Source organism: Eschscholzia californica, unplaced genomic scaffold (genome assembly GCF_041429995.1).
Source record: "Eschscholzia californica isolate CP2 unplaced genomic scaffold, dmEscCali1.0.p SCAF_6, whole genome shotgun sequence".
Classification (NCBI taxonomy): Eukaryota; Viridiplantae; Streptophyta; class Magnoliopsida; order Ranunculales; family Papaveraceae; genus Eschscholzia; species Eschscholzia californica.
In genome coordinates, this window is record NW_028238483.1 from 41609667 (window position 1) to 41625492 (window position 15826).

At 35.0% G+C, this 15826-nt stretch overlaps 5 protein-coding genes and 1 non-coding gene across 7 annotated transcripts; 3 read left to right on the forward strand and 3 right to left on the reverse strand.

Annotated features, from left to right (window-relative positions):
* The first annotated feature begins 1163 nt into the window (after positions 1-1163).
* On the forward strand, positions 1164-2288 carry GXMT1 (glucuronoxylan 4-O-methyltransferase-like protein (DUF579)). Its single transcript, XM_086647646.1, has one exon. It carries the CDS (start codon positions 1164-1166, stop codon positions 2046-2048), a length of 885 nt encoding a protein of 294 aa, XP_086503772.1. The 3' UTR covers positions 2049-2288.
* LOC147535032 (zinc finger/BTB domain protein) lies at positions 2179-4998 on the forward strand. Its single transcript, XM_086647647.1, has 3 exons — positions 2179-3322; positions 4073-4187; positions 4708-4998. The coding sequence occupies exons 1-3, from the start codon at positions 3095-3097 to the stop codon at positions 4779-4781; spliced, it is 417 nt and encodes a 138-aa protein (XP_086503773.1). The 5' UTR covers positions 2179-3094; the 3' UTR covers positions 4782-4998.
* A 261-nt stretch (positions 4999-5259) lies between these two features.
* On the reverse strand, positions 5260-8568 carry LOC147535033 (uncharacterized). 2 transcript variants are annotated; one of them, XM_086647644.1, is made up of 7 exons: positions 8315-8568; positions 8177-8243; positions 7981-8060; positions 7710-7860; positions 6761-6889; positions 6381-6605; positions 5260-5751 (listed from the first exon to the last, which is right to left on the reverse strand). In XM_086647644.1, exons 1-7 carry the CDS (start codon positions 8416-8418, stop codon positions 5611-5613), a joined length of 897 nt encoding a protein of 298 aa, XP_086503770.1. In that variant the 5' UTR covers positions 8419-8568; the 3' UTR covers positions 5260-5610. The 2 variants fall into 2 exon arrangements, with proteins under 2 accessions (XP_086503770.1, XP_086503771.1); XM_086647645.1 differs by having other exon boundaries at positions 8177-8232; positions 8315-8492.
* On the reverse strand, positions 8546-8619 carry TRNAI-UAU (transfer RNA isoleucine (anticodon UAU)). Its single transcript has one exon. It is a non-coding gene; the product is annotated as a tRNA-Ile (tRNA).
* Positions 8620-9707: 1088 nt separating this feature from the next.
* On the forward strand, positions 9708-12613 carry LOC147535035 (ras-related protein RABD1-like). The gene is made up of 8 exons (XM_086650448.1): positions 9708-9958; positions 10051-10123; positions 10219-10266; positions 10350-10397; positions 11078-11149; positions 11385-11540; positions 11768-11871; positions 12336-12613. The coding sequence occupies exons 1-8, from the start codon at positions 9945-9947 to the stop codon at positions 12430-12432; spliced, it is 612 nt and encodes a 203-aa protein (XP_086506574.1). The 5' UTR covers positions 9708-9944; the 3' UTR covers positions 12433-12613.
* Positions 12614-13224: 611 nt separating this feature from the next.
* LOC147535036 (ras-related protein RABA2a-like) lies at positions 13225-15580 on the reverse strand. The gene is made up of 2 exons (XM_086648428.1): positions 15101-15580; positions 13225-13923 (listed from the first exon to the last, which is right to left on the reverse strand). The coding sequence occupies exons 1-2, from the start codon at positions 15263-15265 to the stop codon at positions 13441-13443; spliced, it is 648 nt and encodes a 215-aa protein (XP_086504554.1). The 5' UTR covers positions 15266-15580; the 3' UTR covers positions 13225-13440.
* Between the last annotated feature and the right edge of the window lie 246 nt (positions 15581-15826).

Consider the following 15826-nt stretch of genomic DNA (forward strand, 5'->3'; position numbering starts at 1 on the left):
GAGAATTATTATACAAGCAATGATATATAATATATGATCATGATAGAGGAATCACTCACATAGTAACATGCTTAGTTTGGTCTACCCTCAGCATCTACCACACAACATATTCACCTGCTCTGGCGTATTGCCACCAACTATATTATTCTTGGGTTTATAATAAACAAATCCAACTAAATGTCACGTCCAAGCTTTTCTTTCAAGTTTTTATCCCCCAATCCAATTATATGCCTACCCTAGACTACCCAAGGACCATAAAGAACTACCATACATGATTTTATAAAACATCTCTAATCAATCCATCATAGGAAGCAAGTACATTTGATTTCAAAAAGTTAATCTTTTGTTACGAAGACAAGTCATTTAGCTGACATTTCTCCTAATCCACATTATCAACTGAAAGTATCAGTTCGAACCATCGAATATGACACGACCTAGTAAGTAAACTTTTCAACATCGCGAAAACTATTTTCTTTTTCCCGTTCGCCCCTCCTTGAATCAAAGGAGAAAGTGAAGTTTGAAATAAAGATAAAGAAAGAAACCCGAGTATAGTGTATCTCTCATCAGCTAGAAAACAACTTAACCAAAAATATACCAACAAATGGATCATTTTCTTTGTAGGCCATAAGTTAGGAGGTCCAAATATAGTTTGGTCCAATGAAAGCAATTCAACTACTCTATGAAAAATTGCCACCAATATTATTCCTAGAACAAACCAAAACTACCATTAAAATCATTTCTTTATGATCAAGCAAATTACTTAATTATGAAATCGACCACCTTCTTGAAAGTCATCAAATCAAACATTTGTCATGACATTACCAAACTTCATGATCTGTCATAAAACAACCTTGTTATTTTTATTGTATTTGCTTCACCAAACTCTTTTTTTTTTATGAGAACCAAACTCTTAGTAGGTCTCATGTCTTGTCATCAACCTCCCAAATAATCTTTCTTTACTACTACTACTTCTCCAAGAATCTTTAAGAAAAAAACTACCAACTATATATGAATGCCCACATGAACCTATCCTTCTCAATGAGACAAGCTTCTTCTCCTCCCCTTCCTTGTTTCATCATCATCCACAACAAAATAGAGATCTAGACAAAAATCTTCAACCCCAACTTACATTGATCATCTAGCCTGCTCCTTTGAATCAAGCTATGATGAGATCAAAACCCAAATTTTCACTCAATTTGAAGGTTATCATCTTGGGGTTTGTTATTGGTTTCATCCTTTTGGCCCTTAGATCAAGTGTATTATCATCATCTTCAAGTAAGGAAACTTCATCTCTCAAAAACCCACTGACCCATTCTTCAAAAAGTAGATCCTCTCTAATTGGTGAAGAAGAAAAAGATTGTTCATTAACTTGTAACAAAATCCCACCTTCACTTTCTCAAGCTATAATCCATTACTCAACCTCAAACATAACACCACAACAAACATTCAAAGAGATTTCAGTCTCAGCCAAAATTCTAGAAAAGAAATCTCCATGTAATTTCTTAGTTTTTGGTCTTGGTCATGATAGTTTGATGTGGACTGCATTAAACCATGGTGGCAGAACTGTTTTTCTTGAAGAAGATAAAGCATGGATTGGAGAAATTCAAAACAAATTACCTTCTTTAGAATCTTATCATGTAGTTTATGATACTAAAGTCCATCAACATGAAGATTTGATGAGGATAGGCCAAGGTGAAAATTGTAAAGTTGTAAGTGACCCAAGATATTCTAAGTGTCAACTTGCATTAAAAGGTTTACCAATGGAGATATATGAGGTTCAATGGGATCTGATCATGGTTGATGCTCCGACCGGGTACATTGATAATGCACCGGGGAGGATGAATGCGATATATACTGCCGGGTTGTTGGCTAGGAATAGAGAAGATGGAGAGACTGATGTTTTTGTTCATGATGTAAATAGAGTTGTGGAAGATAAGTTTTCCAAGGCTTTCTTATGTGAAGGGTACTTGAAGGAACAAGAGGGTAGGTTAAGGCATTTTACTATCCCAAGTCATAGGAGTTCTTTGGATAGACCTTTCTGTCCTTGAAGAAAAAAAAAAAGAGCTTTTCTTTGTTTCTCTTAATTGATTTGGTGATGTTTCTTTCTTTTCTTTTTTTATAATTAAAGTATCAATTTAGGGTTCATTTAAGGTGGTATCTCTATATTCCCTTTCCATATGTTTTCATAGTTATTCTTTACTTGATTCTTACAAATTGTATTACTAGAATTTTCGCTTTCTTTTTTATCAGTTCATGTATGAGAATAACTACATCAAATCTCCCGCAAAGACAAATTTGTCCACCGAATCAACTTAACAGAATTTATATTTAGTGATATTGGATCCAGAATTTATATTTAGTGATATTGGATCCATTTGAGCGAGAAATTTAGACGAGTGGGATTTAGACAAGGAAAAAAATAAGCCCACATACTCCTATTACATGTTTGATAAATTCAGTTGCAAAACAAAGGATGAAGCCAATGAATGGTTCATGCATGAATTTGTACATAGGTCCATAACTTTCTCCAACAGTCACATTGCCCTTAAAATATCGTAGATACTAGAAGAAGAAAAAATGCATTTAGTTCTCATAATAAAATTTCCATGATAAGGAATTCATAAACTATAAGAAATTTGTGTAGTAACACTCTTACTTTTACCACAAATAGTCTCACATTGCTTTTGTGTAGTAGGTGTCGAAGCTTTTCGATGGGACTCGTGGGTTGGAGTCTTCACCGGACTCGTATCCGTTGGGTTAGGGTCTAAACATCTAAGGTGGAGATAATTTTCATAACTACTAAAGCAGAGATAATGTTGATAACTACTAAAGCTTAGGTCTTTACATCACTAGTCTAATTTATCTTGGTTAGTTAACCTTGACACAAAAGGAGGTGTACAAGAATAACTCGAGTCACAGGGGGTGAACCCAAAATAGATCAAAATATTGGGGTCAACTAGTCAAGCATATAAAGTAGGGAGAGAAAAAAACCCAATATTTATCTTCACTCTTCAAATTAAACACAGGCCTCTTCCTCAACCTCTCTTCCTTTCTCTCTCTAAAATTTTTCATACCTAGTACGATTGGGTGGTAAATGAAGACGAAGAAGCAACTCTTATCTTCAGCTCCATGGAGGGGAAATGATGATGAAGAAGAAGAAAAGTTCAAAGATGGGAAACTCAAAGTTACAAGCCAACCTGGTGGTACTTCTACCATGTATGTTCCTGGAAAGAAATCCAATTCTTCCATTAAAGAAAACAACAATGATTCCCTATCAGAAATTGACCCAGAACTCAAGTACAGCTTCCAGAGAAACTCCATGGTATTCTTCTTCTTTTTCACCTACTTGGGTTTTCATGGTTTATCTTTATTAGTGTGTGAAATTTGGTATTTTTAGTAGTTTTAGGGTTTATATCTTGGGTACACACTTCTTGTTTTTCTTCAACAATTTTGATGTTTCCTTGTTTAATTTCATGAATTATGGTCTAAAGGTAAAATTTTTGTTAATCATCTTTCTTATAATTAAGAAATTCCATAATATTATTAGGGTTTATCTTAGTATTGCAAATTGAAGTGATTAGAAGTATATTTAGAGAAAGTACACATTGTGTAATTATATAATTTGTGTATCTTTTTGAAGGTTAGGAATAAAAACTAATGATGGATACTAAGTTAGAATGAATTGTAGTTTGGACAATTTAGTTGTAATTACTAGCTAATTAGCTATTAGGATAAATAAATAACTGATTCGTATAACGAAACACTTTTGGTTGAACTCATCTAACTGATTTTGATTGTGTTTAACTTTGTGATAAAGTACTATAGGGGAAATACCATGTTCTCTTGAAATTTTCGACATTTCAGTCTTTATCCAAGTCCATCAACCATTTGATCAGTCAATATATAAATGTTCATTTGTTTCTTTGTGAACCGAATAGCGATTTACGTTTGATTATCATTTGTTACTCGATCTTGCAATGAGCATCAACTACTTATGCTGTTTACATTATGGTTTTATATGTGAATTGTTCTTTAGTACCTACTGAGTTGCAATTGGCCTTTTTTCCTGCAGTTTCTTCAACGAGTGTTTAGCATTGACACCCTTGTGAAACCTCTTCCTCCCGCATTGGCTTACAATGTTTCTCGCAATTTGAGCTTTTTCACTCGCATCTTCACACAGTTCTTCGGTAAGTTTGTTTTGACCAACATTGTATAACTTCTTATGATGCCCATTTTCTATTCTGGTAATATGGGAAATAGTGGAATCCAATAGTCATCGGTGATCACTAACTTTCATCCACAATTGTCATAAGCTTCATTTTTGTTTGGATTTTTACCTGTTCTTTTTTTATAATTTGAGGAATCAAATCAATCGAGCATGAACATTTTTTTTGTTGAAAAATCGAGCATGTACTTGAACTCGCATCTTCATCTTCTGCGCTGATTTTGTTCTTGTAAATTTTTGTTATATTTCTCACTCGTCAGCCTTTTTTTCTTCTTCTATTTCTTCTACTGATATCTCATCCACAAGTTGCTTCCTTCCTCTACTACCGAGTCGTATACATGATTATTTTGACTAGACACAATCCAGTACTTCATTAAGAAACCACATGGTACAATTAGCGAAGTGCTGTGTCATTGTTTTTTCTTTTTTCGTAACTGGTGAGATGACTCAAAATTGGTTTTTCTTTCTTTCTGCTAATGCAGATCCTGAAGGCATCTCGAATGCGCAGAAATCACTTGGGTTGGGACAAGAAGAGAAAGTCCGTCGTGTCCGTTAAGATTTAAAGAAGTAACATGATTTGCTCCCCAGTTGTTTGAGCTATTTAGTTTAATCCTAGACTCTTGCGAACTTTGGCTTGTTTAATGCATTTTCAAGCTCTGATTCTACTCTATATATTTAGTCTTTGAAATACTGAAGTGATTTCCATTCCGTTGTTGGCTTAATCTAGTGAGAGCTGCTAAAATATGTATAAAGGTAGTTCATCGATGACAAAAGAATATTTCAATGTTGTATCAGCTTTTGCTACGCATGCCTAAACCAAACGAGTGCAAGGGTTATTCCTAATAATGACTCCATGAGCCCACTCAAAAGGCTGACGCTCACCAAGTTATGTGGGTCTATATAACAAAGGAAACTAAAGTGATGAAAGAGGGGAGTTTCTGGTAGGTCGCTCGTGAATCATTTATGTCATCTAAGCTACTGACTCGATTTCCATGAGCTCAATATACAACAGACCAGTAAAAATCTGCCAAGGCTGAAACTTAACAATACAGAATTCAGATTTGATATTCAACAATACATTTTGTTTTTCCTGACAGTCGAACACCAAGATTTCTAAAAACTATATAGACATAATAAGATACAACCAAGTCATATATGCATTGTTACATCACTTGGTAAAATAATGAATTTGAAAAGTACAATGTCGATGATTCTTTGACAAATTCACAAAATAAGAGAAATGAGAATAGGTAGTAGGTATCCGAACACATCTTCTCCTAGAATCTGTATTCTGCATCAAAAAAGTAGTGCAGCTCTGTACATAGATCCTTTGAATGAAGATATAACGGAAGCTATAACTTCGACACCGATTTAAATGCTTCAGTTCAATCAGGAGAACCTCCTCGCCAGTACCCACACTCACTGATTCCACATTCCGACAAGAATTTCTGATAAGCGGGTTCAAGTTTTGAATAATCATGGGCAATATCGTCGAAAGGAACTTCGGATTCATCATATGACGGATTCTGTAATAATAGTCAGAAAGAAAATTGAGAGCACAGAATACCTTGGTAATTCAAATCACCAAATGCTTTATACAAATTTAAAATGTTTGAACCGTTAAGACTAACTTCTCTGTTTCCTATCACTTCAACTTACCAAGAACTACTCACTTCTTCACTTCTCTTAGATATGAGATGTTATTATCATATATTTTATGATTCGTATCGCATCATACCTACTTCGATATGAATCCCCTGGTCTATGGAAACTAAGATGAACGGTATGCTGAATCGGTGGAATGGTCTTTTAGATTCTTCTTCAAGTTGTTGTCCTAATATTGAGTTAATTTATGGTATTTCAGCGTTCCTTCTTGTATGAAACACATTTTAACTCTTTTGCCTTATTTTTTATACTATGCTTACGGATCATAACTATAGACTAATGTTTGATTTGCTTTGCTTCTTGTTGGTAATCATAGCACAATAAATTCTTCATAAAAGCCAAGTGTTTATCCTAAACAACTTATCAAATCTATACTGCAAGATGTTTGTGACATGAACTACAATCGGTAACTTCTATATGATTTTAAAGCTAAAATGAGATTTCAAGTAGACGATGAAACCAAATTAGAAATTATCAGTTTAGTACTTACATCGAATTCGTGGTTCGACCTGGTATCCGAAATCTCTGGTTCCCTTATATCCCTAAGAGCAGATTTCCACCTCACACTCCCTGACCCAATATTACGCTTCTCTGATTTATTTACACCCAGATTTTTGATGTTTTTGGATATCCTATGATGAAACGCATTGATTATGCATCTGACACAAATTACCATGATAGGAACCAGAAGTAGAAAATAACCAGTTCTTTTCGCCTGATAATAAGATGAAAAAGTCAGTTGAGGTCACTAAATTTGGTAAAGTTTCAAACTAATAAGATAAACAATCATGATTCGGCAGAAGCATCAAAAGAATCTACCGAAGAATTAAAAGATTTCAAAGTTTCCTATATGCTTCGTTTCGTACTTACAAAGAGTAAATGATGCGGAGAGAGCACAGAGAAATTCCTGTGGTTTTCATGTCCTTCAGAGATACTAAACGAACTTTGGCGTCTTTTGTGTGCATCAATGAGATATGACCAACTTTTTAAGGTTGAATTCTGAGGAGATTACATTACTATAGTGAGAAGCAAAGCAAAGCAATATATCAGGAAGCAAGTTTTTCTATTGAAGGAGTGTTACAACATGAACAATAAACAATTGTGACTTGCAGAGAGACTATATATTCGTGAATGATTTAATTCATTATGAAGTTAAACTGCGAAGATGATAGCAAGCTTACTATACGCAGAGGTATGCATGACCCTATGTAACATGGTCACATGGATACTCTTTTTTAACATTTTCGTAGTATCAGATGCCCAACAATTATATCTAATACTAGGGTTACTGTCGTAAATACCGAAATGGGCATGTGCCGTTTTCGTACACACATTCTATTTGTACTTTCACAAATTACGGTTGGTCCACGTTTCCCCACAGGACTCGCCATCTTGAGATTTTATTAGGTTACTGTACCCAACATTCTGTACTGATGTCTGTTACCGATATTCGTACCTCAACGCTCGATACAAGTAACCAAAGCCCACAGCCTTAAACCAATTTCTTCTTTTCACAAGAACTTTCACATAAGGAAAGCGAAATCATAAGTTTCAAAAGCAATTCTTACACCAGATGATCAAAATGACGAATGTAAAGTGTAAACAATTTTATCGATATGGTCAGACCGTCAGAGTCAGTACAGTTTAAGCGATAACTTTTACTTTGTTTGGACTTTGAAGAGTGCAATAGAAAATGGGATGCCTTGTGTTCTTGAACTAGAGATAAAACTTTTACAAATGGAAGCTAAAGATCTGAGCTTAAAACTTAGTAGATATGAAGAACAACAACAATGAAATTGAATTGATCACAAAAACTTACAATTTGCGTATCAACATTATCACCAATGTAAGGAATTTTAAGGCATTGCCCTTCCAGAACAAAATCGACATCGACTATTGTGTCGTTTACAGCACCAATTTCCTGTATGGAAATATTATACCGTCTTGATATCGATGTCAAAGTTTCGCCCCTAAATAACAATCATACCTATCAAATATCAGAATTTAGCTAATAAAATGCAAGTAAACTGAAATCAAATACCAAACTCAATAACACTGAATGTAATGAACATATAGGTTAGTATAATTACTCTTTAACAACATGAACCAAGAACTGCTTATTTGAATTTTGAACCTTGAATTGTTCTTGAACAACATGAAATTCCCATCTCTGTAAAACCATTAATCAAACATAATATAAATGAATCTAAAACTAACCCACTTTATTATAAACATTTTAACACATACCCAAACAGGTATTTGTTAAAGGGAATGAAAATAGCAAACCTCAGAGAGATCTTGAAAGCGTTTAATGAAGAATATCTTCTTCTCTCCCAATGATTCTAAAGGAAACCTATGGAAAGATAGTTAGGAACATAAAGGTGAAGAAGATAGAGAGAGAGAGAATGAAAATAGACTGATTACCTGCGAGTAAGTGGGTAGGTGGGTAGAGGTGAAGAAGATCGAAGAAGAACCCTAGGTTTGAGGGGTATTGATGGTAATACATCATGAGTGAGTTTTGCTTCCATTATTGAGAAACAAAAAAGTGAAAGTTGTTTGTGGTGTGTTTTCCACAGTAGAAAGTCATGATCATCACGAGAAATTCACAATAATTGGTGCTAAAAAGAAAAAAAAAAAAAAAGGAAAAAAATTTAATAGTCCCGGCGGGGCTCGAACCCGCGACCTTCGGCTCATAAGACCAACGCTCTAACCAACTGAGCTACGGGACTTTGTTATTTAATTTGTAATTTTAATATACTAATACTAAAAACATTTGATCAAAAGGTTGACATTCTAATTGACCGGTTGAGACTTTTCTACGGTTCAATATCAATACTTCCCAAATGATGAAGAAGAGTCTGGCAGACAAAACTTATGTTGTGATATGCCACTAAATACTAATTCATCATTAACCGATAAAGTTATGGTTTTCTATATCTTTTTCTCTTACAAAATTCTACCAACATCATATATAGGTGTTATTCCTACGAAATTGTGGTATATGTTAGTAAGTTTTGTAAGCGAATAAATGAAAAACTTGAAAGGATGTAGTTTGAAAGTTAGATTTTCAGAAGTTAATCGTCCCCAAAAATTGAAGTTCTTTAAGTAGTATCAATTGTAAGCTCTATTCAAATGTTAATTTATGAACATTTCCAAAATATAGTTATAGTTATCTCTTTATACAATTCTTATTGGTCGGGTGACAACCAGCGATCAGTCTTTGATTATAAAGCATGGTATTCTCTATACTTTTGACTAACTTAATCCACCACGTATGTTAGTAATTTTCAACAAGAACAACTAACAACCCAAGAATGAGTGGACTTATAAAATGCATTCGCTTCTCGCTATAACATGTTAAGGTTGCTCGATAACAAGTCGTAAACTGTCAAACTTTTTTTTTGATGAGAAGTCGTAAACTGTCAAACTTAAAAGGTTATTCTACGAGATCTTCTGATATATCTTATAGATAAACCACTTCTATCTAGATTCGAACTTCTAGAACTTAAGAAATATATACAAAGACTTCACTAAAAAAAACTGGTAATAGGAGTGTCATGCACTTAACAAAAAGTATTTTTTTTTAAAGAAAACTATAACCACTGTATTAAATATATTTCAGAAGTTTACGGAATAAAAAAAAAACAAAATTACAACAAAAGAGTTAAAACCTGCAAAATACAGTTAAAACTCGTTTTCTTAATTGTAGTTCTCGAGCCTGCATTAGAAGCCGCCACACAAAGCATTTCGTAGCTACCACCTTTGTAACCGTTAGTTTTCAATTACTGCACCTGAAAGTGGTAGACCCAGAAGAAATGATTTTCGATAGTGTAAAACCTTTTGCTTACGTAAAGAATAGGAAAGAAAATAAAATAAGAAAAAGGTTAAAGCCTCGTATGATGAGTATATATGACTCATGACAGGTAAAAAAGGACTTTTTATCGGTTAAATATTCCACTTCCCCCCATTTTCTTTCTCTCTCTAACTTCTCCAACGTCAACAAATTTTCTTCTCCCAACAAAAATCTCTTCAAATTCCCCCAAAAATTTCAACTATGAGCAACGAATAGTAAGAATTTAGTCCTTTTAAATCCACCCATCTTCTTCTATTCCTTTTGGCATATTAATCTAATTTTTGTTCGAATTCAATTTTTGTTATAGTGATTATCTCTTCAAACTTCTCCTAATCGGAGACTCATCCGTTGGAAAATCATGTCTTCTTCTCAGATTTACAGTAAGTTTATATTTTTAGCTGGTGGGTCATTTCGAATTTCAGATTTGAAATTTGTAATCTTTTAGTAAAAAAAATGAATCTTCTTTCATTTACAGGATGATTCATATGCAGAAAGCTATATCAGTACGATTGGAGTTGATTTTGTGAGTTTTAGTTGATACCCACTTTCTGCTTCGGTTTCTTGTTTATGGTGATTTCTTCTGAGGTGAACTTTTTTTTTTTTCAGAAAATTAAAACTTTGGAGGTGGAAGGGAAGACAATCAAGTTGCAGATTGTAAGTAATTTGTCAATTTACTTTGCTTATGTGAAAAGTTATTTTCAAGTCTTTAATAGTTTTATTTTATTTTCTTTTAGTAATTTTTAAAACTCAAGTCCAATTTCAATGTTTTTAGGTTAAATTTCAAAATAAACTTGTTGTTGAACTTGATATTTCAAAATAAACTTGTTTCTTGTTAGGGTTTAGTGGAATGTCTTTATCCTATGGTGTCGGTTGTGTGAAATGTAACCTGGAATATTAAAAATCCTACATTTTATCCCCATACTTCCTGTAATACGCCCAAAGCCTTAGCAATTCTCCGCTTTTGACACCGTGACCCAAGTCCACGGCCACTGGTATGCGATTTTGTTCCTAGCAAAGGCTCTATGAGCCCAACCAAAAGGCCTTGACACTTACTAAGCTTAAGCACCCACCTGTAGGCCGGGCCAACTAAACCGGTCTGGTCTTTTGAATTTCCTGGACATACACTCTATCTTCAAGAGCAAGAGGTTGTTTTCGAAGTTTTGATTGACTATGTTTATGTTGCTTATAGTTTACACAGAAGAGGTTTTAAGTTTGTACTGTGGTCGGGTGGAAAGAAAAAAAATTCTTTCTATTGAAGTAAATTATGTCGGATTCCGAAGGAAGAAGCATAATGAAGATCGCTTTGGGTATCTTTTGTTTGTGTGTTTGTGTAGTGGGATACTGCAGGGCAGGAAAGATTCAGGACAATAACTAGCAGTTACTATCGAGGAGCTCATGGAATCATTGTGAGAATAGCTTTCTTCTCTTTTATAGTATCATGAAAATGAGTATGTTTAGCCGTAAACAAGCTTACATTTCCCCGAGTATTTCCTTTGCTAAAAAGAAACCGAAAATGTAAATTTCTAATTTAGAACCATAAAAGGAGTACAATGAGAGGCGTTGTTACATTTTCTTAAGTCTATCATCAATGAGAAAGAACGAGTTTCTAACTTGTCAATGTATGATTTGAGCTTGAAACAGATTGTCTATGATACCACTGAGATGGAGAGCTTCAACAATGTTAAGCAGTGGTTGAGTGAGATAGATCGATATGCAAATGACAATGTATGCAAGCTTCTTGTTGGAAATAAATGCGATTTGGTTGAAAGTAAAGTTGTAGAGACCGAAACTGCAAAGGTATACTTCATCTACTATCAATAAGATCAGTTTCCATTACTTGTCAACCTTTTAAACCTTCTAACTTTACTTAAGATTTGCAACAATTGCACTTTTTATAGTCGTTTTTCTAGTAAAGAGAGGGCATTTGTTGGTAAAAGTTGAGTTCTATTGTTATTTTCAACAATGTGATTCTAAAAGGATAACTATTTCTTTATATCTTGACTAACTTTATTCTCTGAAACCAGGCATTTGCCGATGAGCTTGGAATCCCTTTCCTTGAAACTAGTGCTAAAGAATCTGTTAATGTGGAGCAAGCTTTCTTAACCATGGCTGCTGAAATTAAGAAAAAGTAAAATTCTCATTCCTAAACTGTATATATATATATATATATTGTATGATTTCATCAATCAATTTTCCCACGACCATTTGGTTCGCGCAACTATGACTTGATTCAATGTACAAAAAGTACAAAAGAGCTAAGATCCTCTAACTTGTTCATTCGGCAAAAACTGGTACAAAGTTGGTGCCCATTTATCATAGAGATACTTGTGTAAGTGTTATACCTGTTTCTGGCACACGAGAAGCTGGGGCAGGCCCCCTTAGAAGGCCAAAGAATGCTCTATTGCTAAGTATACTTTAAGATGGCAACTGGTCTAAATTTAGTTCTTTCGTTCATTGTTTCCTTTAAACAGGATATGATATCATGGTTTAGCCGATTAGACTTTTATTAATTTGATACGATATATAGTTCTTCATTTGCACCTTCAAAACAAATAACTTTATTTTTCGACATTGTTCTTCCATTTTCTGCAGAATGGGGAATCAACCAACCTCAAACAAGAAAGCGGCACCCTCTGTCCAAATGAAAGGGCAGCCAATTCAACAGCAGAAGAGTAACTGTTGTGGCTAGCATTTCTCCGTTTCTTGTAATTTGTATGTACATTATCGCAACCATTGGCACGTCGTAAATCTTCGCTAATCTTGTGGATTTCTTTTTTAAACCTTGAACTATGAACCTTCTATGTAAAAACATGATTTGCTAACTAGTTGATTAATATATGATTCAATTTTATTTGGTTTTTAATTGAAAATGGTTGAAGATTTAGTGAACATATTTTTCGGCAAAATGTGGATAAAAAAAATAGGGTTATTTCCCTAATGGCCCCCTACTTTGTGACCAGCTTCCCGCCTGGCCCTCTACTTTACGAGAAATACCAATTTGACCCCCTTCCATTATAACACCGTTACTCTCTCTTCCATTTCTTTTCTCTCCGCATGTTTTCTCTCTCTTCTCTGTCTCTAAAAAAAATATATTTTTTTTTAAATTCTCTCTCCTCTCCCTCTCTAAACTCCGGCGAACGGGGTTTCCCTTCGCCGGTGCTATGTCTGTTCATCACGAAATATGGAAGATTACCCGGGAGCTTTCTTTTTGTTGAAAGAGATACCTGGGAGTTAGAAATCATGTGTTCACTTTTTTTTATGTCTAAATGGAAAATTATTAAAAGAGAACTGCTAAATGGCCCGAAAATTGGGCCAACAACGGGTCAGCCGGCCCAATTGGAGCCCGGGACATTACCATTCAGCCTATTTTCGACCTAATTTTCAGGGCATTTATCATTTAGTGATTAAAAATCAAACATGGTCACAGACCAAGAACTCAGGGTTTCTATAAGAAACACCGTGCTCAAGAAAACAAAATAAATGAATAAATAAATTCACATAACATTGTCATCTTTGAAATCTGAATTGTTTTTATCTATTTGTAGCAACATGGACAGACATATAAAATCAGGCAAGGAACAGTGGAAAACCCATGAAAGGGCTCAATTAGATCCTGAAAGAACAGAGGAAACAGATAGGAACTGAAAAACTTGGAACAGTACCATCCCCCAAGAACGATAAAAACGAAAGACTAACTTTACGATGTCGAGCAACATGATTTCTTTGTGTTAGGGTCAGATCCACCGACATCAATTGTTTTACCTTCTTTTATACTGGAAGGTGCAGACTCCTCTGAAGCAAGTTGTTTCTTACTAGTTATCCGATATATCTCGCCTAAGTTTGTCTGAAAAGCTTTTTCGACATTTATTGCTTCTAGAGCGGAAGTCTCAATGAATGATAAACCTTCTTTCTCGGCAAAGCTTTGAGCATCTTCTGTTGCCACAGCTCGGAGATGTTGAAGATCAGTTTTGTTCCCGATTAGCATTATGACAATGTTGGAGTCAGCATGGTCTCGTAACTCCTTGAGCCAACGACTAACATTCTCAAATGTTGTCTGTTTTGTCACGTCATACACTAGAAGAGCTCCCACTGCACCTCTGTAATAGGCACTGGTGATAGCTCTGTATCGCTCTTGTCCTGCTGTGTCCCATATTTGTGCTTTTATCGTCTTGTTCTCAACCTAAAAGGAACATGGAAAAACATATCGTTTAGTTCAGCACGTATATCTTAAGACAACCCAAAATGAAAATTTTCAGTGGAAGATACTAAGAGACCATTATAGAAACTCAGAACACAGCTAGGATAACCATAGTGAAATCTTTATTGCTGGTTTTGGTTGCTGTTTTTCTAAACATATCCATCTTGGGTCGTAACTTTTCAAATAGGTTTTTCAACCCATCGAAACATCTAAATAAAAAGGTTTGAAACTTGGGATGGGAACTACATTAAAAAACTTTCCACCCCGTCGATTTGTTAGTCAGAACCAAGGAATTAAATTTCGAAATATTATGGTCGAAATAACCGAAATATTTCGATTTCCATGCCTGACGAAATTCCCATGGAAACTGAAATTTAACCAAGTTCCCCTCAACAATGTCTTGTCAAGGAAATAAATTTTGAAATTTTCCCATCGAAATGACCGAAATATTTCCATTTCTACCGAAATTTCCACTGAAATCGAAATTTCATTCCTCGGGTCAGGACCATCTAAAGTGGACATTCACATAAAGAAAGTAGGTTGATTGAATTGTTGGGATAATCTCACATTGGTTGTGAAAGGCGAAGTCGGTCACTTATGGGGAAAGTACTCACCCTTTGAGCTAGCTTTTGGGTTAGGGCGAGGGAGTCCCAAGGGCCAAGACCATCCACCATGATCCTAGCCTAGATCATATATTCACAACCATGAAACTACCAAAATGACATCCAAACCACAGACTACTGCACATCAACCTCCCAACAAAGTACACGGGTCATACGGATTGAAAAAAAACCCCATCAAATTCATATAATAAACATAGCAAAAGTGGATATTGTGTAATGAATGGGAGATATATAAACCAACTCAATTAGGTTTTCCAATAAGATCGAAACAATATAGGGTTAGAAGAACGCTAGGGTTTTCATTTCCACCTATAAGATAATAAGATCAGATCAAATAACTATAGCAAAAAAAGTTAAATAATAAGGAAATCAACTCAATTATTCAGGCACGATTTCACTTATAGAAATGGATCTAGATCTTTAAGGGGGATAACATAATTTTCAGAACAGATCTAAGTAAACGGATCAAAGTAAGAACGAAATGAGGGAACCTTAAGATAGAGAAGGTAGTGAGAGAGAAAGGGGGGTAGACGGACCTGAAGGGTACGAGTAGCGAATTCAACGCCGATGGTTGATTTAGATTCCAAACAGAACTCATTACGAGTGAATCGGGAGAGAAGATTGGATTTACCAACCCCTGAGTCACCGATTAATACGATCTTGAACAGGTAATCATATTCATCATCCGCTCTCCTCGCCATCAGTTTTTCACGGAAAACTTTCTCTCTCTCTAACTCTTGTTATTTACAAATCTGGACGAAGGAAGCTGATGGTTTTATTTTGGAAGAAAATGGAAGCGTCTCTTTCTTTCCTTCTCGATCCCAACTTGTAGTGTGGCTGGCCCAGTTGGATTATGTCGGGGGGTTTAGTGATAGCCTCCAAAGGCCTTAGGACATCGGTCCGGTTCGAGTACCTGTGGCTGTGGGTACCTTCGACAAAGCATCCTGAGACGAATATAATATGCGTATTAGGGGTAGAAATCAGGTCGTGCTTGGATACCTTTGGGCTTCATTTTCGACCCCTATTCTGGCTAAACAAACTCTCATATTACGTTGGCGTGTAGGCCGAAAGGGGAAGGATAGTACATAGACTGAAATCATAGTAAACGGAGTTAAAAAAAAAGCGCATCGGTTTAATTTTTCTTATTTTGAGCAGAACTCAAAGCACCATGCTTGTCACATTTATAATAGTAAATTAGTAACAGGTCAGAAACTAAGATTATTGTTCAAACACAAATGTTGGATTGTTCTTTAATTATAGGG